The sequence below is a fragment of the Cucurbita maxima genome, unplaced genomic scaffold (genome assembly GCF_002738345.1).
Source record: "Cucurbita maxima cultivar Rimu unplaced genomic scaffold, Cmax_1.0 Cma_Scf00001, whole genome shotgun sequence".
In the NCBI taxonomy this organism is placed as follows: Eukaryota; Viridiplantae; Streptophyta; class Magnoliopsida; order Cucurbitales; family Cucurbitaceae; genus Cucurbita; species Cucurbita maxima.
The window spans coordinates 6607240-6630531 of NW_019272017.1; the positions used below are offsets into that span (position 1 = coordinate 6607240).

A 23292-nucleotide genomic window follows, 5' to 3' on the forward strand; every position below is an offset into this window, starting at 1 on the left:
ACTCGCAGCCCCTAAAACCGCCGTCGAACTCGGAAGCTTCCAAAGATTTTTTATTTTTTTTATTTTATTTGTTATTCCGATTAAAAAAATATAATAGCCATTTTTTAAAATATTGAATTATGTTTAAATCGGTAATTACTTACCAAATTTATTGTGTTATAATTATATATATATTTCATGAAAAATGTTCTAAAAAGAAAAATACAATGTTTAGGTTCATATTGACTTTTTATAAACGTTTTTTTCTAAAATTATTTTAATATTTTTCTGAACTTATTTAACATTTTAAATAATTTTGAGATTTTATCATTTTTTTTTTGTTGGCAGGGTTACTAAAATATTTATTTATAATTCAATTTTCATATATATAAAAATTTACATTTCAAAAACTTAAAAATTATTTTTTAAAAAATTAATAATAAATTCTAGTGATTCATCATTTTTCAAAAAAAGAAAAAAATGCAATTAAAAATGTATGAATGTCAAACCGACATTTAAATCCAGACGCCACCGTTGTGTCTCACACGTGTGAAAACTGAGCCAGAAAATTGGTTTATTTATTTAATTATTTTTATTGAAAGAGGGGAAGAAAAAAAAGAAAAAAAAGAAAAAAAAGAAATGAAAAAGAAAGAAGAAGAAGAAGAGAGAGAGAAGAAGAAGAACGTGAAAACAGTAAACGAGAGGAAAGAAAACAGAAAGGGACAAAGAAAGGTCGAGAGGCTTCTAAAAGGGAGAAAGGACAACGAAGGCGACCTCATAGCGGTTGTCGTCATCGCCATTTTTCGATCTCTCAACCTCTTCCTCTTCCTCCTTCTCTCAATTCTCTTAACTGGTCAGTTTCTAGATCTCTGTTTGATTCTTCTGTTTTCATCTCCTTCTCACATTGCTTCTCTGCGATCGTGTTTGGATGCTTATGAATTCGGTGTTTCTTTCTTGATTTTGGGGCTTGGTTGTGCTTCTCTTTTTTTCTTTTTCTTTTTTTTTTTTTTTTTTTTGTTGGGGGTTTTTGTGGATTGGAGTGAAGAATGGAGATCTCTTGCTGCGGTTTGGTTTTTGGTTTCTTTGTTAGGTTCCATTGGTAGGGGTTTTGGACAAATTTCTGTTTCTCTGCGCTGGAGATCGTGAACGTGGATTGTTGGATCTGTTGTGGTTATGGTTTGGAGGGAAATGGTTTCGTTTGTTAGTTTGATTCAATTTTTTTCCTGAATTCTTCTTGTTGTTTCTGTTCAAATGAAAATTTGAGGTATGATTTTGGAATGTGACCAGTTGGTTAATGTCTTCAGTTTCTCCGCTTCTATGTTTGTACACGAGTTTCCGCAATTGTTTGATCCTTGTTGATCTAGGTCTTCTTCCTCTTTTGTTTCTGATTTCTTCATTCTTGGATTTGGAGTTCGTTTTTGGTGGAAAATCCATAAGCACACCTACGAAAATATGTTCTAATTTGAAGATATATTGGCTGGCGAAACACACTTTCAACATTTTTAAATCGCAGTTGGCAATTCTTGTCACTTTCCCTATTTTGTAAAACCTATCAAAACTGTTGTGGAGTTTGGATGTCGAGGAAATATTTGAATTTCTTAGATGCAGGGAAAAGATGTTAAGTCAATGACATGCATTATTCGTAAGTCATTTGTTGTATGTACATTTTGAAACTGATCACGTTTCATCACACTCAATATAGTAACTATAAGCTTCGGAGTTCATCCTTTTTCCTTTTGAATCGAATATTCTGTTTCTGAGTTTTGATCCACGAGTGAAGAATAGTTTGTGAGGTTTATCCATATCGAAATGTTACTTTTCTCACCTCCCCATTTCCTTCAATGCTGAAGGTTAGTAATTGGGTCTGCGAAATCTTCCATAGTGAAATTCGTTTAGATTGAAAGAGAGATGCCATAATCATTTATCTCTACTTTTCTTGCAAAAACGGGCTTCCCAAAAAGCCAGCCCGGGGCCGGTGAGGTCGTCTTTCTTTCCAGTCGCCATATGTGCGATTGCATGTCTCTCATGAATCTTAGAATTCCCAAGAGGTTGCATAACTAGCTTGGTTACATCTTTGAGAGCATCAGTTGTTGCATTTGAATTCTCTTATTTAACATATAATATGACTGCATTCCTTACTGATTGAAATATTTTTGGCTCTTCTAACACAATGAATGTGAAAAGGTCTTTGTTTTCCTTATTTATACAATCAATTTGCAAATGTAATTATATGTCTTGCACTGGTTATTGTTAGCTGAAGGATTGATTCCCAATGTCTTTTGTCAATAGTTACTTAATCTTGGAAGATGCCGGTGTCAAAATCCAAGTCCGCCTCCAAGGATAAGCCTTCTGCTAGGGCTGCTGCCAAGAAACAGCTGAAGGCTTCAAAAAACTCTGCTTCTAAAAATTCAAACAGGAGTTCAGCAGCAACTACTGCTCACAATCCAGTTGATGAATTGGTTCATACAGTCGAGATATCATCAACACTAACCGCATCTTTGCTGCATTCGGACAATGGTCACTTCCAGAATATGGAAGATACAGATGACCACTCGAGCAGCCCACGTGGTACAGCATCTGATTTTGATCTGTCTTCCAACAATGGTAGCTGCTCTGGTGAGTCGGAGGACCCAAAAGAGAAGACAGTTGATTCTTCAAACCATCAGGAGAGGGCATCTGGATGTGACCATGAAAAGCGGGAGAAGATTCGTCTAAAAAATGAGAAGAAACACCAGAGACAGAAAGAGAAACGTGCTCAGGAGTTACATGAACGATGCAAGGGTTATCTAATGTCCAGAAAGCTCGAAGCTCTCTCTCAGCAACTAGTTACTATGGGGTTCTCTCCTGAAAGAGCTACCATGGCACTGATGTTAAACGAGGGTAAGCTAGAGGAATCAGTCTCCTGGCTCTTTGAAGGAAACGAGGAAGAAGCCCGTAACAAGGATACTGCAAATTCTACAAGTGTGGGTAACTTGAAGATTGATATTAGCAGTGAACTAGCTCATATTTCAGCTCTTGAAGCACGGTACAAATTCTCAAAGCAAGAGGTCGAAAGAGCTGTGGTTGCTTGTGGAGGTGATCTGGGTAAGGCAGAAGGTATGTTAAGAGACCAAAAGCAGAAAGAATCTGTCAGTCAATCAAGTCACGATGTAGTTGGTGAAACAAAATGTATGGCAAGAGCTCAAGAAATGCATGGGTCTGCATCTGTCTTTGCAATGCAATCGAACAAAAATGATAGAGAGTCTAGCTGTAATAGTGCTGTAATTACAGTACCAGCATGGTTAGAAGCAGGCAATAGAAGTATACAGCAGTCTTCAAAGACGACAAATCAACCGAGGCTGCTAAAGGGAGGGGAGAAGAGATGGCCTGCTGTAGGATCAGGCCTTTCTTCATCAACTTCGACACCTCCATTGCCTGTAGTTCATCATTCATATGTGAAGGCAGAGGCTCAAACTAGCGTTTCTGAAAGTGAGACAATCAATCTTCGGCGAGAGATACAAGAGCAACCAGTAGAGCCAGTTTTTATGCAGCAGCCTCAATCCGTAAATGGGTTGCAGAATGCTGTCTCCAGTTCCATGCTTCCTGGAACGACTCCATGGTATTCGAACAATGCTCCAACCATCAAAAATGTCATTTCAAGTGACAAATTGCTGCACAACAATAGCATGGTGAGCCTTGGTTCCGAACATAGAAAGCTGGAGCAGATCTACCATCAGGCTATCCATAATCAACCACAATTCATGTCTGGGTTGGACATTATGTGGGCGAAAGAGAATGCGCCTTTGTCGCACTTGTCCCAAAGTTTGTGGAAATCTGGTGGTGGAACTCAATCTTCATTTGCAGTCCCGCCTTCTTATGGAGTAAGTTCCAACCTCAGCCAAGGCTCACCAGTACAAACATCTGGGTTATTGTCACAGATGGACTGGAACATCGGGGGGTTGATGCCGTATTGCGATTACAACAGAATAGACTGGACTCTGCATAGCCCGAGTTCCCGATTGAGCGAGTCGTCTCCATTGAGGAATAGTTCTGGAAGGAGGGTGCAGGGAGGGGGAGGTGTAAAAGATATGTCACCTTCTGGTGGATTGCGCGATTGGACCTCACCTTTTGCAGGAAATGACCTGTTCAGTGCTCCCAGGCAGCTTGTTACATCACCATTTCCTTAGTTTTAAGTGTAAAAACGTGTGCCTGATCATCGTTACTATGGCCTTCTCTGTTGTTTGTTTGTAGTTTGCCAAATCAAAGATGCACCTCAACTAGTGTGACTAATAATCTTATTGTCTTTCTCCTGCGCCTTCAATGTTATCTTTATCAGCTGCCTGCCTAGTTTTAATATAGATTTTAAATTTTAAAGAACTGCCATTTCTTTTACTCAACTGGTTATAAGTCAACCGGTTAAGATTAAAAGTTAAGGTTAAAATTGATTTCATTCAAATTACTTGAATAAAATTATTTTTTTATAAAAAAAAAAGTCACCAAAGTAGCAAGAAGATTGTAATATTCAAATAATTCAAAAACTAAGTTAATTATTTTTAAACAATTCTAGTATCTTTTGACAAATTCAAAAAAATTAAAATTTAATTGATCTGAATTTTATATTCATAAAATCTTCAACATTTAAATATGTGATTTGTTAGTACGTTATCTTTTTAAAAAAATTAAATATGAAACTAAATTGATTATTTAAAAGAAATCCATTTATGATTTAACCTAATTTGAAGGAAGACCCATTTCATTTCTCTTCTTCTTTTTTAATTTTTTTAATTTTTTCCATTTTCTTCCTCACGAAGACTCGCGCCTTCTCTCTCTCTCTCTCTCTCTTCGTCTTCGCGTATCATTTTCCTTTGTGATTGTAAAATTCCCAATTACCAATTCCCCGAAGCTCTCCGACATTTCTCTACCATTTCCGGCAATCAGATCCTTTAGATCAATCGAAGCATCACAAACAGTTACCAAAATTGGAATCGTCAATCTCTATGCTATGGTACCGTCGCCGTCTCACTCCGATCCCTTGCCGCCGAATCCTCAGATAATCCAGCAGTTCCTCAGCTCTGTCCTCTCTCAGCGCGGCCCTTCCGCGCTCCCCTATTCTGAAGACACCAAGTGGCTGATCCGCCAGCACTTGGTCTCCCTCACCACCGCCTTCCCGTCGTTGGTCCCTCGTACTGCAACTTTCACGCACAACGATGGCCGATCCATCAACCTTCTGCAATCCGACGGTACCGTTCCCATGTCCTTCCAAGGCGTTACCTACAATATTCCGGTTGTTATTTGGCTCATGGAGTCGTATCCTAGGCACCCCCCTTGCGTTTACGTGAACCCAACTCGGGATATGATCATCAAGCGCTCCCATCCTCATGTTAATCCCTCCGGTATGGTCTCGATCCCTTATTTGCAAAATTGGATTTATCCGAGCTCTAATTTGGTTGAATTGGTTCGTAATTTGAGCGTTATGTTCGGTCGCGACCCTCCACTTTATTCTCAACGGAGGCCGAATCCTAACCCTAGCCCTTCTCCGAGTCCTAGTTCTAGTTTTGGGCGTAATAGTGCGAATTCTTCGATTGCTTCAAATATGGGGGCTGCTGCTTTCCCACGCCCTGGAATTCCGCCGAGGGCTTACCCGCCGTCGCCTTATGGTAGTGGTAATGATGTTGCTTCTGTCGCGCGTCTGCAGCCTCATACGGAAGATCCCAATGAAGTTTTCAAACGAAATGCTATTAGTAAGCTTGTGGAGATGGTGCATAGCGATATTGTGGGGATAAGAAAGACTAGGGAGGCTGAGATGGAAGGTCTTTTTGGTGCACAGGGAGTGTTGAGACAGAGGCAGGAGGAGCTAGACAAAGGTTTGAAAGAGATGCAAGATGAGAAGGAGGGTTTAGAGCAGAAACTACAGATGGTTTTGATGAATGCCGATGTTTTGGAAGCTTGGTTGAGGGAGAACGAGGGTAAGATTAGCAGTGATTTCCAAGTGGATGACGCATTTGAATGTGTCGATGTGCTTTCAAAGCAAATGCTGGAGTGTACTGCCTCGGATTTGGCAATAGAAGACGTTGTATATTCATTGGATAAGGCTGTGCAGGATGGGGCGATACAATTCGATCAGTACTTGAGGAATGTGAGGTTGTTGTCAAGGGAACAGTTTTTTCACCGCGCTACTGCTGCCAAAGTCAGGGCATCTCAATTGCAAACTCAAGTTGCTAACATGGCTTCCCGGATTTCTCAATATACTAATGGCTGAAATATTGTGGCAATTTTTCCCTTCAGCTCTGTTGCCTTGATATGGTGCACAGCTATCCACTGCTTGATTTCTGCTATTTGGACGGCCTTCAAAGGGTACTACTGGATGGTTAGAATTTTGTGAATTTTGCCCTTTTTTAATTCTCCATTTCAAATATGTTCACGCATTTCACCGTTGGAGGGGTATGGGTATTGGAATGATATATGTACCAAAGAATAATATTTGTGTCAAAATCATTTGTCTTCTACAATATGATGTGAATGATAGTATTTTTTTTTCATAATTGGGGTAAGGAATTTGATCTTGACAATTTCTCTGGGTTTGATTATTTAGATCTATTGATTTATTGTGCTCATGTGATTGATGTTCTCTCTTGAAAACAGTCTCGGTTGTTGATTGATGTCTTCTCTTGATCTATAACACCTGCTTTACATTACTGTTTGGTCCGTCAGTATCAAGACATGGTGCTTCCTATGACATTTACTGATATGGTGGTTAAGCATAAACAATCTGAATTTGCATCATGTTATTATCATGCTGACATCTCTCTCTCTCTCGATCGGACAGGTTCTTTTTTAGATGTAATATTATTACAAGAAAAATAACAAGGAAAAATTGGATAGAAATCCAACTAATTTTTTGTGTTATATACATTGATTAGATGAGCGTTGATGAGCATGAGCTTTAAAAACTCCGTACTCTTTTAATGAATACCTCATGGCAGAAACCTTGTTGTGGAGTAGCTCATTGATGTAGTCATGCTCCAAGTTATTGTTCCTTGCCCCTTTTCTTTTACAATAGGGAACACTTTGAGCATGTGTGAGATACAAAATAGGCAAAAAGAACCCAAAAAGAAAATCTCTCACCAGGAAGCTTGATATCCTTACTCTGAATGTGTTGCTCATTTTTTAGTAGTTGACTCTAGGGTGCAGTACTTGAACTCCTTTTGCTCTGCCTTACAGACCAGTCATGGTTGCTGCCTCATTGACTCGACTCATCTCGTCTTCCTTCCCCTATCCTCTTTGAAAGATTTGGATGTGTGTGTCTCGTCCAAGTCAAAGTTAGATTCTCGGTCTGGCTCATAGTTCCTACTAGAACTGATTTTCCTAAATTTCATCGGAAAAGTTCACCTCCTTTTACTGTTTCCTATCTCAATGGTGCATTTTTTTTTATCAAGTAGCTTCAAGGACTAGAATCTTTAATTCCGTTAGCTTTTTGAGGTGAGTGTTGCTTGTAACCTGTCTTTATGTAGATTGTTGGGACTGTAGCCTCTGTGTTGCGTGGTGTGTTTTGCTAGAAAGAAACATGAGGATTCCTGGATGTGAAATGAAATGATTTAGTTAAATGCTTGCTTTGTTCTGTATAATACCCCGTGTGCTTTCTTGTGCATTTTTGCAGTGTCCTACAGAATTCCCCTTCACCAGATTTTGCTCATTCCTGATATAATTGCATCTTTTCCGAGATGTGTCCAGCTGATTTTCATGAACATTTTGTGTGTTTAGTTTCAGCACTGGGAGGATTGTGACAATATTAGCTCTTGATAGTGAGGGGTTACCTTCTCCATTTCAATTCAAAAATATCCCTCCAAACAGGGGATGGATTCAATATTAATGTTCAGAAAGCCCTCTCCATAATTTTTACACATTTGGAGTCTTGCCAATTTCTAAAAGAGTTTCTTTTGAAACAAAATTTCAAATGAATGGGACTACAATGGTCAGGTGTTAAGCTCGATCTGATCTTCAATGCAGTAGATTAGAATCTGTAAGTACAACCATAAACTCTACGGATTAGAATCTGTAAGTACCACCATAAACTCTACGTTCATCTTTGGTGTGGTGTGGTAACTGGTAAGGCACCACCTAGCTGTGCCCGCAGCGAACTCCAGGTGGCAGCTTAGTTATTCCCATCAAGCCACTTAAAGTCTAGTTTTTCAATAGATATCTATACTGTTCCCTTTCCGCGGAAAGAATAACTAACCAAGTTGCTTAAATTACCTTGTCCAGTTGCTATCCGTTCTTGGGCGAGAAATTGAATCCATTACCTCAATGAGAAACTAATTTCCACACCAAATATATATATATATATATATATATTTTCCTCCCTCAAACATATATACCAGAAAAAAGAAAGAAAAAAAGAAAGAATCAAAGAAAAAAGTCCAAAATCTTCTTCATTTTTATTGTACTAGAAAATGACTTATCACATTTATTTGAGCCAAAATTAATTGAAGTTATCTCATGTATCATGCAGATAAGCGGTTCTATGCATGTAGAATCTCTTTGTACAATGGTGAAGAAAATGATCTACAAATTACAGTATCTTTTAACTGGAAAGAATCTGAGAACCGAAATATAAGCTGTGGATAACATTACCTGTACTAAGATGGCTAAAACAATTGCCAGCCTATTTACATAAAAATGCATACTGGTTGACTAAAATTGCATAAGATTTCTCACAACTTTGATTTCCTAAGAAATGTTGAAAATATGCTACCTCCTAACTCGTATCATCGTTCTTTCATTCCCGATTTTCAAAGACTTTTTTGAGCATAGGAAGCTATGGACCAAATGAGAAAATAAAAATTGCCAGAGAATCAAAGAATCCTTTTATGGTTTTTTGGTACTGTTGGATTTAGACTCCATGATGGGAGCTGCTGCCTTGTTTGAGAAGCAATGGCGCACGCGGACTTGGTGACTGAACGATCGTGTCGAGCAACTTCCTTGTATAGTGACAGTTAGCATAACTTCCTTGTCTCGTGTGTCTTCGCACCACCAGTTTTGTGGAATGCCATCAACAGACTCTTCCTGGGAGCGGGATTCTTCATGGTTTACCGTTATCTCGACAGATTGCTCGGGTTTAATTATACCTGCAGCTGGTGATACCTGCAATTAGAAAGAACACAAGACTAAGAGAAATATCAAAGGGAAGAATCCTTAGCAGGAGCCTGCCTAATGCATTGGAGCTGCCTTAGATGTGAAGGGGACCAACCCAACCACATAGCCAGCTATGTGGAGGTTAAGCGTCCTAAACTTAGTTTAAACTTTGTCATAGAGCAGAAACTCAGAAAAACAATAAACGTCGTTAAGGTAAGCTCATGACTGTAAATCATGCACTAATCAACTAGAAGTCGGATAAAGAAACGTGTTTATCAGGCATGAATATAAGATCCTTTGTCAGTAACTTATCCATCGATTCGATCCAAAACAAATTCAACAACCGAAGATCAGTCCAAAACCAAATTTCTATAAGCTGTTACGTTACCAAATTTCTTCATTCTTCCCCTAAACCAAAATACGGTACTCAGGCCATTAATAATTTGCAAGCATTTACATTTAACCAGAAGGCATAAGACAATACCTCGAGCCACCGAGGGAAGCCAAAGGCACCTCTTGGATGATAATCGCGCACTTCGCCTTCATCCTTGACAGGGGGTTGACCTTCGGAGATAATTCTAAAAGTAGCCACATCTTTCAGACATTTATTGGTTATGCATAAAACAAACGACTCCTGGTTTTGTAGAACTATATTGTTGGTGCTGACAATGGTTTCCGGAATGTATAATAACTCTTCAAAAATAGATTTCACTTTCTCATTAGATTTAATAATGTCCCCGAACTCCCTTCTCCTCACTGACCTATCAGCATGACAAATCTGAATGTTGAATTTACATCTGACAGGTTTGTGATCGCTGTCGGTCACTTCCATGACGGCCTCATACCTACGAGTGCGTCGAGTTTCAGAACCAAAAAGTTTATAGGAAAAAACAGAAAACTTCTCAAAAAGCTCATACTCACAATAGAACAGATGATACTACAGGGCATTCTAAACTACTTTCAGTCACTGGAGCTGACCGAGTGTCACGATATATTACTCTGTCACACCAGGCAGGAATACGCTTCTTCTCGCCAGCATCATATCCTGGAACAGGTGTGTTAAGTATGTTAACAAGTTTAACCACAGACAACATGATGAACCTTCTGAGGGAATTACAGATCAGATTGATAAATATGAATTAAGATTTCGTGTACTTGATCCAAAAGACTAATAGTTGGAAGATTTGTTTCTTTTCTTAGCTGTATACCTGCTAAGCCGGGTCGATGTCTTTCAAACTTGTATGTAGGAGGGAATCGAATGAGTGCCTCACGCATGCCTTGGAAAACTTTACCAGATTTCATCTCAGCCCTAAGCTGATCCTTTTCTCTAAGCCAGTCGAAGCATCTCTGAGAAACAAAGTCTCGTGCTTCATCATATGATATGCCGAAGAGCCGGTAATTGAAATCACCCAAAAACACAACCATGTCTGCATCAGATAACTCAGGTTTTGGTTCTTCAGGATTGACAGCAGCAACCTAGGTACCAGAAAGAGATAAACAGAGTGGACGGTCAAACGGTAGGTAAAAATGCTGTTGTATTGATCATCAAGACTTACATTTGTAGCTCGAAGTGTATGAACAGCAGTTGAGACACCAGCTGCAACAGAGAGGGCCAACGGCAAGCCAGAAGAGTAAAGCAGCCAAAATAAATATGTGGAGAAGGCAAGAGAGCAAGACAAAAACAGGTATGGCACCATACCAGCTACATTATTTAGAAGGTTAGATGACCGGTTGAAGACCATGTTTCGATAAATATGGTCAAAATCGGCATTACGACGATTTACTGCTTCCAAGTGTGCAGCCAAGTGACAGTTCACAAAGCATATTATCCTATCATAGACTCTGATTCTCAAACCTACACCTCCCTGTCGGACCAGTTTTAGCCGAGTCATATATTGGAAAGTGGTGAGCACACGAATTACAAATACTACGACTAAAAGAAATCATTCAACAATTGAAATATCTCTTCTAACCAACATCTCAAACGGAAAATAGAATGAGCAAAGTAAAAAGATAACACTTAAAAGATTTCAATACTTCATCATTGTCATAAGATATCTCAAACAATGACCCTGATGTTTAAAATTATCGAAACGTGTCAACTTGATACATTTTTTAAGCTACTAAGTTAGACTTCTTTTGAAGTCAAAGCATTCCACAAACATTCAGTTTCAGGGAACCTTCAAAGATGCCTAGCGGTCAGATTTGATAGTTTTACAGCCACTTCAGTGTCACAAAAAGCAGATTATTCAAGATATTATGTTTAAGAAACTTTTACACATGAAAACTAACAAACTTCTCAAAGATGAACAAACCTTATTTCCGATTGCGCGACCAAAACCACAAGGAACTGCTCCAGCATCAACATCTCCAACATGTGTTCTAAGATTTTTCTTTACCCTGACATAAAATATCAGTATATGCAATTAGAAATAGTCCGAACAAATAGGAGAGAGTTAACAGAAAATTCCGTTAAGCAGTTCGATAGAACAAACAACTTATTCTAGATGTTATAAAAGAATAATTACATCTAATGTTCAAATTACAGTGCTAACCAAAGAGAAATAAGCAAGCCAGCCAGTTGCCTGGAACCCATGCGTTCAAAAGTTGTCCCTTCATCCAAGGCTTTTCCAATGGTATCAATCCACCATTGTCCTACAGCACTGCCTTCAAGTCCTACCTGCAGTGACATAATGTTAGGCATTAACTTTTGTTTTTCTTCTTTTTCTTTTTCTGGAAAAGGTGGAAATTTTTTAATGACTAAAAATGTATGCATATGCAACTTAATAATGGAATGTGTGTTTTTGCATGTCAAGTTCCTCGACGGATGCTGGAGAGATTTTTCTGAACACAAATTATCAATCAACAGAATGTCAAACAGATATAATGCAGGTGAGAAATATACATACCTACAATGGTATAGATTGCTCACCGCTAAAAACCATAGAGAAAAGTGGAAGCAATACATACAAGTCATAATACTAAAGTGAACTTATCAAGATTTTGCATTTAGTAAGTTCAAACATAGAAGAATTTCATTCCAAAATTTGGCTAAATATTGCCTCATCACACGCTATACCAAAATATTCTCAAAGATAACAAGCTTGCAGGAGCATACAAGCTTAGTTCATAAGTTAATTAATAGAAAACGGTTCTAACTTCTTACTTCTAATGAAATTTCTGGATTGATCCACCTAAATCACATGTTAAGAATATATATGGTGACAAACAAGCTTAACAACAATCAGACACCAATACACATTAAAGAGTGCAGATGATCTTACAGTTTCTTTTGCAGCAGACATGGCAAGGAAACCAGCACCCATCTCTACTTCCTGTAATCCAACAACGACAATGCCAACATCGGAGACAGTAGAACCCAACCATGCCATCAGTGCTTCATGAGAAGCTCTCCCTTGTCCAACATTCCATGTGCCAACCAGCATTCTGACATTTTGTTTTCTTGTGTATATCGCCTCTCTGGCAACCAGTTCTGTCCGTACTATGTTATCAATGGGTCCTGGAGAAGTCATGTTCCAGCCGCGAATTCCACCATGGCTAGCCAAGCTATAAACATAGTCTGCACCCACAGCCATTTTTAGCACAGGGCTACTATGAGCAACCCATCCTGCAACTAGGTTCCCCTCAAGATCCACTATTTGGATAACTCCACTCACATAGCCCACATATATCCGTGTCCCAAAAGCACAGAAGCACTGAACAGCATAAGGGTGGTGGTTAAAATCTTGCAACCGGTTTCCATTTCCATCCCACTGCACTAACATGCCATTTGTACATCCACTCCAAATCATGCCATCCTTGGCCAGCATTATTGCCTCTACTCTCTTGATATCTTCTGTAAATGCCCCTGCTCCTTTTGCAACTCGACGAACTGCATCTGCAGCTCCCATTATGGCATTGCGTGACCTCTGGAGAAAGCCCTGTGGTTTCTCTTTTTTGGCCGTGGAAACAAATTTTACTTTCATCTCATCTTCCATTGTTTGATCTTGAGGAGATGTTAGCATATCAACTCGAGTCTCAGTCTGACCATCTACATTAAAAACTTTTACAAGCTCCCTTGTTTGAGCATCCCTGTAGCAAAAAATATTAGAATGAAGTTCATTTCTTTCTCCTTCTCTGGCACAATTAGTAAGATTCCGAACGAAAGAAATGCAATAAAAGGTGGGTTTTGATTCACGATGCTTGGTTCAATTCTAATATGCCCATTACGAAGAGTCATGATCTATGCGATATGAAGACTAATTTTGCAGCAATTATGAAACAATCAGTCATACCCTCGTAACTGATAAATTCACATAAGTCACCTGTAATAGTTTAGAGGGTTCTCTTTTCCGTTATTTATTTTTTTAATTCAACGGCATATTTGAATAGAATTTGAACATCTCACCTTTTAGTTGGGATAAATGCTTCAACCAATTGAGGTATGTTCAGGTGGACAATTTAAAAGGTTAATCGAGCTGTGGTATACCACTAAAACATGATGAAACAAATCAATCACACTCCAACACTCATTTGAATATGAAGGAAAATTTGATCAAATTAAAAGCCGGAGGTATGAACTATAATAACCCAAATTAATTCAAGGGTAAAGTATTTTTTTTTTTTTCCTAACCTCTATTGATTATTTAAGATTATATTCATAAAAGTTTTAGGATTTGATATAACCAATGAACTACGGAGAACTATATCTGAAGTGAATACCTACCATAGAGAGAATGATAGGGCCCCAGCACACCAAACTTTGGCTTTAACATTATCAGCTAACACGCACTTTACGTCTTGAGAAGATATACTGCAGACACCATTAACTGTTACTTGACTCCTCAGGTCAACATATGACCTCTCTACAAGTAAAGCAGCCATATGCCTTTCCCCCGACGAAAGGCAAAGAGACTTTTCAATTGCCTCCCATGGCCAGACCTTAATAATGCCACCCTCAGCACCTGTCCACAGGTCACCTGTGAAATCAAAGTGAATACAGTAAGTCAAAATCAGTATGGCCAAAGTTGCTTGTAACTTGTAATACCTTCTAATCACATGGCTTGGTTCATATAAGAAAGTATTTCAATGAAAAATAAAACTGTTTGATTATGAATCTATGATCTTCAATCCCAGTTTTCTACACAGTACAATTCATATTGAAACAAATGCCAGATGGGCTGTTGACCCATTTGACTTCTTCTGTTTCTGCATTCATGCCATCACTAAAATCGCCTGGTTTTTCTTTATCATGGAATTTCCAATAACATAGATAAGAAATGAACAGTAATTTCCTAGGATGGAAACTTGTAAACATTTAGAATCAACAGTGGGTTATTAAATAGTTAGTGTAGTTATCTTTTGAGTTTTCTTGGGAAAAGGACCGCTTACCATAAGTAGTTAAGGTCATGGAAAGAACAGAGCCACGATGGGCTTGCCATGAAAGCCCCTCCTTGAAAGGCATTTCATCCAGAGACTGATCCATCTTCCATGATCTGATCTTTCCATCCTTATGCCCACTCCACACCAATCTGTTCCCATTGTCAACAATCAAACACGTGGTGGGCGAGGTGTTGGTTGATTCATGAAACGGGGCAGCATCCTCATCGCCCCTTCTCACCCTCCCGCCCAGTCCACTACCACCTTCATAAGCATTTTCGAAATTCCAGAACCGGACGCCACATTCCTGCCCTGCCCATAGCTGCGTCTCTGTACACGCAATGTTCCTCAAGAATTTCCCTACCTGTGTCTCCCTCAATGGATGCGGCCTCAGCTCCAGGCACGTTGGTCGGCCTGGATGAACTGAGGCGCGAATCGGAACCTTGAAAACCCCCGTGGAGCCACCACTGCCAACAAACTCCGCCAATGCCTGCGATTGCCGCGGATCCTCTTGGCCTCCGCCGCCGTCCATACAGAGGTTCTGGTCCAGTCTCTGCGAGGGATTTTCCTCACCTTTAACGGCCGACGTGGTCGAATAGGGAAAAAAATCATCATCAGTAGAAGCATGACAGGAATCCATAAGCTTGGGAATCTGGTCCTCATCCAGACTGTGCTTACGCATTTGCTGACGCTTCTGATCGGTGGCAGCTCGAAGCTGCTGGCTGTAAGAATGAGATTTCCGAGGAGGAGGGATGGAGCTCAACCCCGCCAACGCCTCCCGTTCATCGTCTTCAATCCGATCGTCCATAACAAAAAATGAAAGCAGAGCTCGATTACAGCAGAGCTCGATTACAGCAGAGATCAATTACAGAAGAAATCTCGAAATGGGTATGGAGGAAAAATGCGAAGATTGTTGAATGCGGAAGAAGGAAAGAATGTTGATTGAGAATGGGAATTGGGAATTGGGAAAACGGGAAAACGGGACAGAGTCCAAAGGGATGATCCGAAAGAGAAGGAAGAGAGAGAGAGAGAAGAATTGTTGAAATAGGAACATGGATAATGGAAGAGAATTGAAGGATTCTGCAAATGTAACAGGAAGAGCGGGAAGCAAGGTGAAGCATTACAGAGTCCTCTGGACACCATTGCGTTCTCCGACCTACCGGTAATTCCTCCATTTTTATTTTAAATTAAATTCATAAAAATACATTTATTTGGTCTAAAAATAAATATATTTTAATATATTTAAACTTTTCATTAATTCCCTTTTTAAAAAAAATTAAAAAATAAAAAAATACCCATAATTCAACCCTTTCAAAAATATCAATTAACATTAATACCCAAAAAAAACTTTTAAATGATTTACGAGAGGTAGATATACGTTCCTACGTTAAAAAAATAAAAATAAAAAAATAAAAGTATTAATAATGTTTTATTTTTTTAAATGATAGTATTTTTAAAATTTTTTAAAAAAATTAAAAGATATTAATAAAACTATTTAAATTTGAAGAGTAATTTTTAAATATTTTTCTAAAACTCTTATTTAAAATTTAAGGGTATTAATGAAATTTCTAAAATTTTATAAATATAAAATTTATAAATATTTTTATTAATTTAATAAATAAATTACGGAATTAGAATTACTAGTATGATTTATAAATACAATTTTTTTTCGCTTATAAACATCACTTCAAAACCTTCAAATATACAAATAAAACTTTTAAAATTTTGAGATATCCTCAACAGTATAGTTATTAAACTTCAATTATAATACTTTAAATTATGTTTTTTTTAAATTTGCAATAATTTAATTGTTATGAAATAAAAAATTAAGTATGAATTTTTATCGTATAATAACTTAACTTCAATCGTTTATAAATGTATTCGATCCACAATCAGTTTATTAATTTATATGACAAACAATTCCATTAAATCTTGAAAATATTTTCAAGATAGGACCAATTTATTGCAAGTTTAAAATATAGAGACTAAATTTTTATTTATTAAATTTTGAATATAGTAATTAGATTTAGGGTATTGTGGAAATATTTTTTTAATCCGGGCATAAAAGATTGTTAAGTTAGGTCAAAAATCAGACGTAGAGAGAGAGAACAGAACGGAACCGATAGCCCCGAATTATGTCGGAAAAGGCAAGAGAAAGAAAAGTCAGGACTCTCTCCGCATACCTCTCATTTGGGCAAAAAAAAAGGTTGTGAAGGTTTGCACCTTTCCTCACTTGAGTAGAAAGCTTTGAAGAAAGGAGGATATCCTGAGCCAAGCACAAGCAGTAAGTAGGTCGATCAGAGTAATTCAGTTGGATCAAGAAAGAAGGCCGAAAGCCAGGCAGTCAAGCTCACGTTGTCGACACCTCTTGTCCTGAGTGATTTCTCGTATGTGTAAAGACGGGTAGTAGAGCGTCTCATCTCTTTCCTCAAAGTGGTGGATCGAACTTCGATCATGTCACGAGAGTGGATTTGGTTTCCTCGGTCATTCTGCGAACCTGACAGCTATCACTTACTAGTCAATGAAAGTGGGGTCAGTTTCAGTCTTCTTCGGAGCTTGAAAGTAAGCAAGGAAGTAGGCTCTAACAGCCTCTTACTATTCCCCTGTTAAGTTTTTTTATTTTTTATTATTTTAATGTACCTTCTTACTTTTAATCATCCAAAATTTTAAAATAATATGCATGTAGCTAGCTTTGTTTATTTTGTTCTATTGGATTAAAATAAATTGATGCTTAATATCTGGTTTAAAATCAATCCATTAATTTATTTTAATAAAATAATCAATCATATATCATCACTTGGAATCAAATCTATTGGGTATTACTTCCAATTAAACTTTTTTTATTATTATTAAAAATAACTATTGTATTCGTGTATGTTCTTAATATACATAAATATATTTTATTTTATTCATTTTAGTTAAAATTGACACAGATTATAAAATATAAAATATAAAATAATAAAATAAAATTTTATTTTATTTATTTAAATATTATATTTGTGACCTGAACGAATATAGATCACATTCAAACGAAAACAATTTTAAAGGTAAAATCACTAGGAAATACTTTGGTAAGTTACTGTATATATCAATAAATTACTCTTTTTTTCTTTATAATTTTAAAGTTAACCGTTTTTTATTTGGAACAATTTTACGTTGAATGACGTATCTAATCAGAAACATAGACGATGTTGTTTAATATATATATATATATATAGTGATTTTTTGGTCCGGGGAGGATATTCGATTTAGCCACCATTATGCCTTTAGCTTTAGCAATATTCAAAGTACGAGTCCTTTACCTTTTCTATTTAAAGGGAAAAAATCAATTATAAAATTTGGAATAATAACACTGAATTTCACAAAATCTGAAATATACCCATTTGGATCATCCTTGGAAATCGAGTCTCTTTGTAAGTTTCTTTCTCTTAAATTTTGTTTTTTTTATTTTATTTTAAAAAACACAGAAAACTACTTTATTTTAATTTTGGAACTTTCCTCATTTTAATTTTGAATGTAAGAACTCGTATAGTTTTTGCCTATTTTTTTATTTTATTTTTTAATTTTATTAATTGTCTATTTCAATTCGATATAGTGGAATTATTAAATATTATTAAAAAAATTATATTTTCGGTACTTAAAATTTGTACGAGCTTACATTTGAGAAAATTAATTTTTTTAGTCAATTTTATGTAAATACTCGATAGAAATACATTTTTATATTAAAAAATTGGTTAAATAATAAAAAACATTTAAAATATATTTAGTTTTTTCCTCCTCTTCCTCGGTCTTCTTCGTTTTAAAGTTACTTGTAAAATTTGCGTTCCAGGTCATCAAATTAGGGTATTAGTGTCTTTTCGGTCAGCAACGTTGAGCTACTTTTACAATATTTAGATTTCTGGGTTCCATTTCTAATTTCTTCATCGTAGAGCTATTTATGATAAAAACCCTAAATTTTCCTGGATCTGAGAATGCTTCGATAGATTTCTGTGTTGATTGCTTATTGATAGCAATGATAATCGAATTCTGCTGAAGCTTTGGCATTTTTCTGCTGTTGTTTCTTCGATTTTTTATAGTTTTAACCCATTTGAATGTCTCGAATCTGACGCCATGAGGAAGAAGCTCGATACCCGCTTTCCTGCTGTAAGTTCGTTGTTCTTCTCTTTTCTTGGTTTAACTTTCCATCGGTTTGATAATTCTGCTGTATTTTTAGCAAATTGAAAGGAAAAATTGTTTTGTTTGTTCATTTCTTCTATGGCGAAGAGATCATGTCGTACAATTTCGTCCGGTGATTTGTGCACTCTCTTTCTAATTATGTTTCCCCTCTTTCTTTCATCTGGTAGGTATCGTGCATCGTTTTGATGTATTCCTGATATGAAGGGTCATTTTTTTTTATATAAAAAATGATGTATTTTTCCATTCATTTCTGTGTCAATTAAGCTAACTCTGCAGTTTTGTTCATCTGTAACTTGTCCTGCTCAGTTCATTGTATTAAACATTAATTACGGATCCTTGGGATGAATTTAATCATTATATTTGACGCAGTAGTGCTCTTAAAGTTTTGTCCTGCGAGGGGGTAATACATGGTGATTAGGGTTGCAAAAGTAGTGTTCTTTCTTTTAAAAATAAAGCACTGGTCCTGCCAACAAAATGAAGCTACTAAAAGAGATAACAGATTAATTGTAACTATAGAGGGGGAACCCTTCGTAACAAGTTGCATGAGCAGCTCAAAGGGAGGCAGGGTAGTGAGCATTGAACCTGGAATCCTCCCACTAGGTCTTCTTCTCCTAAATATACCCTCCTGTTCCTTTCTAACTAGACATACCATGACATATATAAGAAGAGATATTTCAAGACAACATTTTGGTTAGTGAGTAAATTGTAACATTATTATTTGCCTTATATTTTGTCCACATATTCTCTTCATTGTACTGAAACTATGAAATCCTTTAGAAAGTTATAACTGAAAATCCAATAACGGGACATCCCTCTTGATTTGAATTTGTAACTGCAAAACTAGTAGAAAACTACTGGATGGTAATTTTTTTCTATACAGCAACCAATTTTCTACTTCGAGCCTTTAAACACTGGTTCTAGATAGACGTTTGTACCTTACATTTTTAATTTTTGAGGGGAAAGCTTGAGATTGACAAGAAACCCGGGAAATGATTAAAATGTTGGGCGCAAGGTGGTGCTTCAACGCTCTGTATAATTGTTTCTGTAATTGCAATGCTTTGTTGATTTGTGTCAATTGGAGTAGTTTTTGTCTTTGCTTTAGGCTTTGAAAAGTTGATTCCTTGTCTTTTTGTACTATTCTAAGTTCCATATATGTTAGAACTGATGTATGTCTACATAATTTTTACTTGGACTCTTGGGTCTCTTATAAGATGTCTGTCAATTTGTTTTGTCAATCCTTAACAACTTATCTTTTGACATGCATGAATCATGCATATTGCCTTGAGCATTTATGATGACCTTTTCTTCTACAATATACACATTTCAGCTATCTTTTTCAAGCATAGACACTCTAGAAATATGAGGTCTATGGATAATTTGATTAGTTCACATATTTTTTGGTTCGAAACCTTTTCTTCTTTTGATAGACAAAGATAGTGAAGATTTTTTTTTTCCAAAGTTTAGAGTTGGATGGGTCATGGTTTGCTTACTTTAAACTGATGAGGACAGAACATCTTCATGGTGTACATAATGGTTTTATGATGAGTTCTTTTTTTTTTTTTTTGTAAGCCTTTTGTATTTTTTCATTAAATAAGTAAAATAAAATGAATCTCAACATAGAATGCAAAGGAAACATTTTATTCACTTCCTAAGGGTGTTCTTCATCAATCTCTATTTTATTCCCATCCGTGGTCCGTCATTAAATGATACTCAAATGATTTCTTGGAACCTTGTGAAGAATTGTAGCTCAATATGTAAAGAATTGATGTCAAATCACTGAATGAATTAAGACTCCATTGGTCTTGCTGTTGCTTTACCTTGTAGTCGTTGAGGATCAAAAGAGGCCCTCTTTTGGACATATTATGGCTTGGCTTTTACTTGATGATTTAAGTTGCTTTAGGGTTCTATGTTTTGGAAGGTTTATAAGAAACTTTCAAAGAGCCTAACTTTTTGAATAGATATTCTTCAATTAAAGTGTGAAGAATCGTTCATTTCAATTGAATCCTTAAATCCGGTTATGATCATCAGTTTTTTGTTATCTGATTAATGATAAAATTTGGCAGGCACGAATTAAAAAGATAATGCAAGCAGATGAGGACGTTGGAAAGATAGCACTTGCAGTGCCCGTTTTAGTTTGTAAGCGAATCTTACAGAGTGTTTAATTTCATACGGTGTTCCGTTTAAGAAATATATGATTGCTAATGTATCTTGTACATGACTACCAGCTAAAGCATTGGAACTGTTCCTGCAAGACCTGTGTGACCGTACATATGAGATAACTCTACAAAGAGGAGCGAAGACAATGAACTCGTTGCACCTGTAAGGGCATATTTTAACCGACTTATTTTATTAAGTTTCGTGACAGCCGTGCCTTCAAACTCAGAAAATTTACAGTTTTTGTGTTTTAGATTTTTGGTTTGAACTTACCTTTAGCATCTAACTAGTTAATCCCTTGGGTTACTCTACCACCCTATTGGTAATTGGTATCAAATACATGCTCTGTTTCCCCTTCCTTATTTGTGTCCCCGAACTTGATTGTTATGTTTTTGGCCATCAATTTGTTGTCTTAACATTATTTCTTAACTTTTATTACAGAAAGCACTGTGTACAAAGCTATAGTGTTTTCGATTTTCTGAGGGATATTGTTAGTCGGGTTCCAGATTATGGTCATGGTCATTCTGATGGTGCTGTTGATGATAGAAAGAGGAGGTATGATTTTCTTATTTTCATTTTCCTATTTTGTTAAGATCCATGGATAACTAAACGTTCTTAATATCTGATCAGGAAACCCCTTGCTGATGAAAGCAATGACATTGATGAGTTGAAGAAGAGCAAGACGGTAATTATTCTTTCCTCCTAACGAATCGACTCGGTATTTATTTTCTTTGACGTGGACAGAAAAAAACTAAGACCCAAGAAATAGTTGTTGTCATTCTTGTGGTGTCATCAAATGCATAATGTTCATTGGACTGGAAAGATGAATCTCACTTAGAATGAGAAAGTTATTTGTTTCCTTTTTCTCCCCCAGCATGACATGAGCCATGGTAGCAGTGGTAGAGGAAGAGGAAGGGGACGAGGACGGGGTCGTGGACGACCTGCTCGATCAGTTGAAAAGGACAACTTCCAACCTAACCCCGACGTCGACCCTTGCACATCTATAGAGAACACGAACACGAACACGAACAAGAACCCCAACCAAGATGTGCACATGGAGCCTCACATTGAGCCTAGTGAAACACCAAAAGAAGAAGGTGAAGCCAATCAAACTATCCAAAACATCGATCTTAATGCCGATGTCAATGCTAGCAAAGACTCGAAGACTGTACCAGCAGCTATGTCAGATGTACCTGTAGAACCAGCCGAGCCTACTACTACCGAGTCCGAGGCTAAAGCAGCTGACGAATTCCCTGCCTGGCCTCTCTCTGATGTGGACAAAATGGCAATTGACCCTCTCCAATATGCACATCTCAGCACAAGAGTAGACGAGGAAGAGGAAGATTATGATGAAGAGGAGTAACCTGATCGGCCGTCCGGCCGGCCAGCCTTGAATGTGCTGAGAAAAACCTCTTAGTTGAAGCAAACTACATAGGAAGGGAGGAGGTCAGTTTAAAGTAGGCAAAGAAAATAAGAAGAATCAGAGATTGGAGTTCAATCTGTTACAATGGCCTATGTAGTTCATCATTTTCTGATTTTTTTTCTTCTTCTTAATGTTCTAAGTAAATGATTTATCGATCTAACATTAGGTCTGTAGCTGTTGAAAAGTTATAGCTTGTTCATTATGTAATCCATGTGAAGAGAGTGTTAACCTTGGTGTAAGGGTAGGACTGTACCCTTCTTTTTTTTTTTTTTTTTTTTTTTTTTTTTTTTCTTTTCCCTTGTTGGAAGCTGAAATATGCTAATTTATGCTAATTAATTAACTTAAGATAACCATATTTTAGTTGGTATTCCAACATTGAATTCCATGGGTGTTGTTGCCATTGCTCAAGATTGCATCGAATCAGAAGATGCATTGACCTTAAGACTTTATTATCATTAAATTGTTTTTTTTTTTTTAATTACCGGGGAAATAGCAATTTTTCCTATAAAACGACAAATTCCTATACGAAAATGAAATAAAAAAGATCCACTTTATCAAAAAATTTAACTACCATATTTATAATTGTTTGAATTAATGTGTTCTTTAGGTTGAGGTATCACACAAAGTTGCAATTTAATCACTATGATATAGTATTTAAATTCATCCCCATGGTTTGATAAATATTATAAATATTATATGTAACGACCCAGGTTCACCGCTAGCAGATATTATCTTTTTTGGGCTTTCCCTTTCGGGCTTTCCTTCAAGGCTTTAAAATGCATATGTTAGGGCATCCTCTTTAGGCTTTCCCTTTCGGGCTTCCCCTTAAAGCTTTAAAATGCATCTGCCAGGAAAAAGTTTCCACACCCTGCTGGGTATCCTCTTTGGACTTAAGGGAGATTTGCTAGGAGAAAGTTTCCACACCCGACTAGAATATCCTCTTTGAGCTTTCTCTTTCAGGCTTTCCTCTTAAGGCTTTAAAATACGTCTACTGGTTAAAGTTTCCACACCTTTATAAGGGTGATTTGCTAGGATATCATCTTTGGGCTTTCCCTTTCGAACTTTCCCTT

The 23292-nt window shown here is 37.0% G+C and overlaps 4 protein-coding genes across 7 annotated transcripts; 3 read left to right on the top strand and 1 right to left on the bottom strand.

Annotated features, from left to right (window-relative positions):
- Positions 1–640: 640 nt before the first annotated feature.
- Positions 641–4312, top strand: LOC111477970. Of its 3 annotated transcripts, XM_023122017.1 has the most exons (3): positions 641–832; positions 1025–1621; positions 2269–4312. In XM_023122017.1, the coding sequence occupies exon 3, from the start codon at positions 2286–2288 to the stop codon at positions 4143–4145; it is 1860 nt and encodes a 619-aa protein (XP_022977785.1). In that variant the 5' UTR covers positions 641–832; positions 1025–1621; positions 2269–2285; the 3' UTR covers positions 4146–4312. The 3 variants fall into 3 exon arrangements, with proteins under 3 accessions (XP_022977785.1, XP_022977767.1, XP_022977776.1); XM_023121999.1 differs by lacking the exon at positions 1025–1621 and having other exon boundaries at positions 642–832; XM_023122008.1 differs by lacking the exon at positions 641–832 and having other exon boundaries at positions 839–1621.
- Positions 4313–4738: 426 nt separating this feature from the next.
- Positions 4739–6545, top strand: LOC111485153 (protein ELC-like). Its single transcript, XM_023131904.1, has one exon. It carries the CDS (start codon positions 4961–4963, stop codon positions 6215–6217), a length of 1257 nt encoding a protein of 418 aa, XP_022987672.1. The 5' UTR covers positions 4739–4960; the 3' UTR covers positions 6218–6545.
- A 1930-nt stretch (positions 6546–8475) lies between these two features.
- Positions 8476–15636, bottom strand: LOC111484846 (type I inositol polyphosphate 5-phosphatase 13-like). Of its 2 annotated transcripts, XM_023131474.1 has the most exons (12): positions 15334–15636; positions 14482–15301; positions 13817–14069; positions 12375–13182; positions 11646–11770; positions 11406–11490; positions 10790–10955; positions 10647–10687; positions 10299–10566; positions 10012–10135; positions 9575–9935; positions 8476–9099 (listed from the first exon to the last, which is right to left on the bottom strand). In XM_023131474.1, the coding sequence occupies exons 1-12, from the start codon at positions 15610–15612 to the stop codon at positions 8824–8826; spliced, it is 3606 nt and encodes a 1201-aa protein (XP_022987242.1). In that variant the 5' UTR covers positions 15613–15636; the 3' UTR covers positions 8476–8823. The 2 variants fall into 2 exon arrangements, with proteins under 2 accessions (XP_022987242.1, XP_022987234.1); XM_023131466.1 differs by having other exon boundaries at positions 10647–10955; positions 14482–15308; positions 15341–15636.
- Positions 15637–18393: 2757 nt separating this feature from the next.
- Positions 18394–22607, top strand: LOC111486562 (dr1-associated corepressor-like). The gene is made up of 6 exons (XM_023133740.1): positions 18394–18612; positions 20709–20781; positions 20871–20964; positions 21241–21354; positions 21430–21484; positions 21674–22607. Exons 1-6 carry the CDS (start codon positions 18580–18582, stop codon positions 22160–22162), a joined length of 858 nt encoding a protein of 285 aa, XP_022989508.1. The 5' UTR covers positions 18394–18579; the 3' UTR covers positions 22163–22607.
- The last annotated feature ends 685 nt before the right edge of the window (positions 22608–23292 follow it).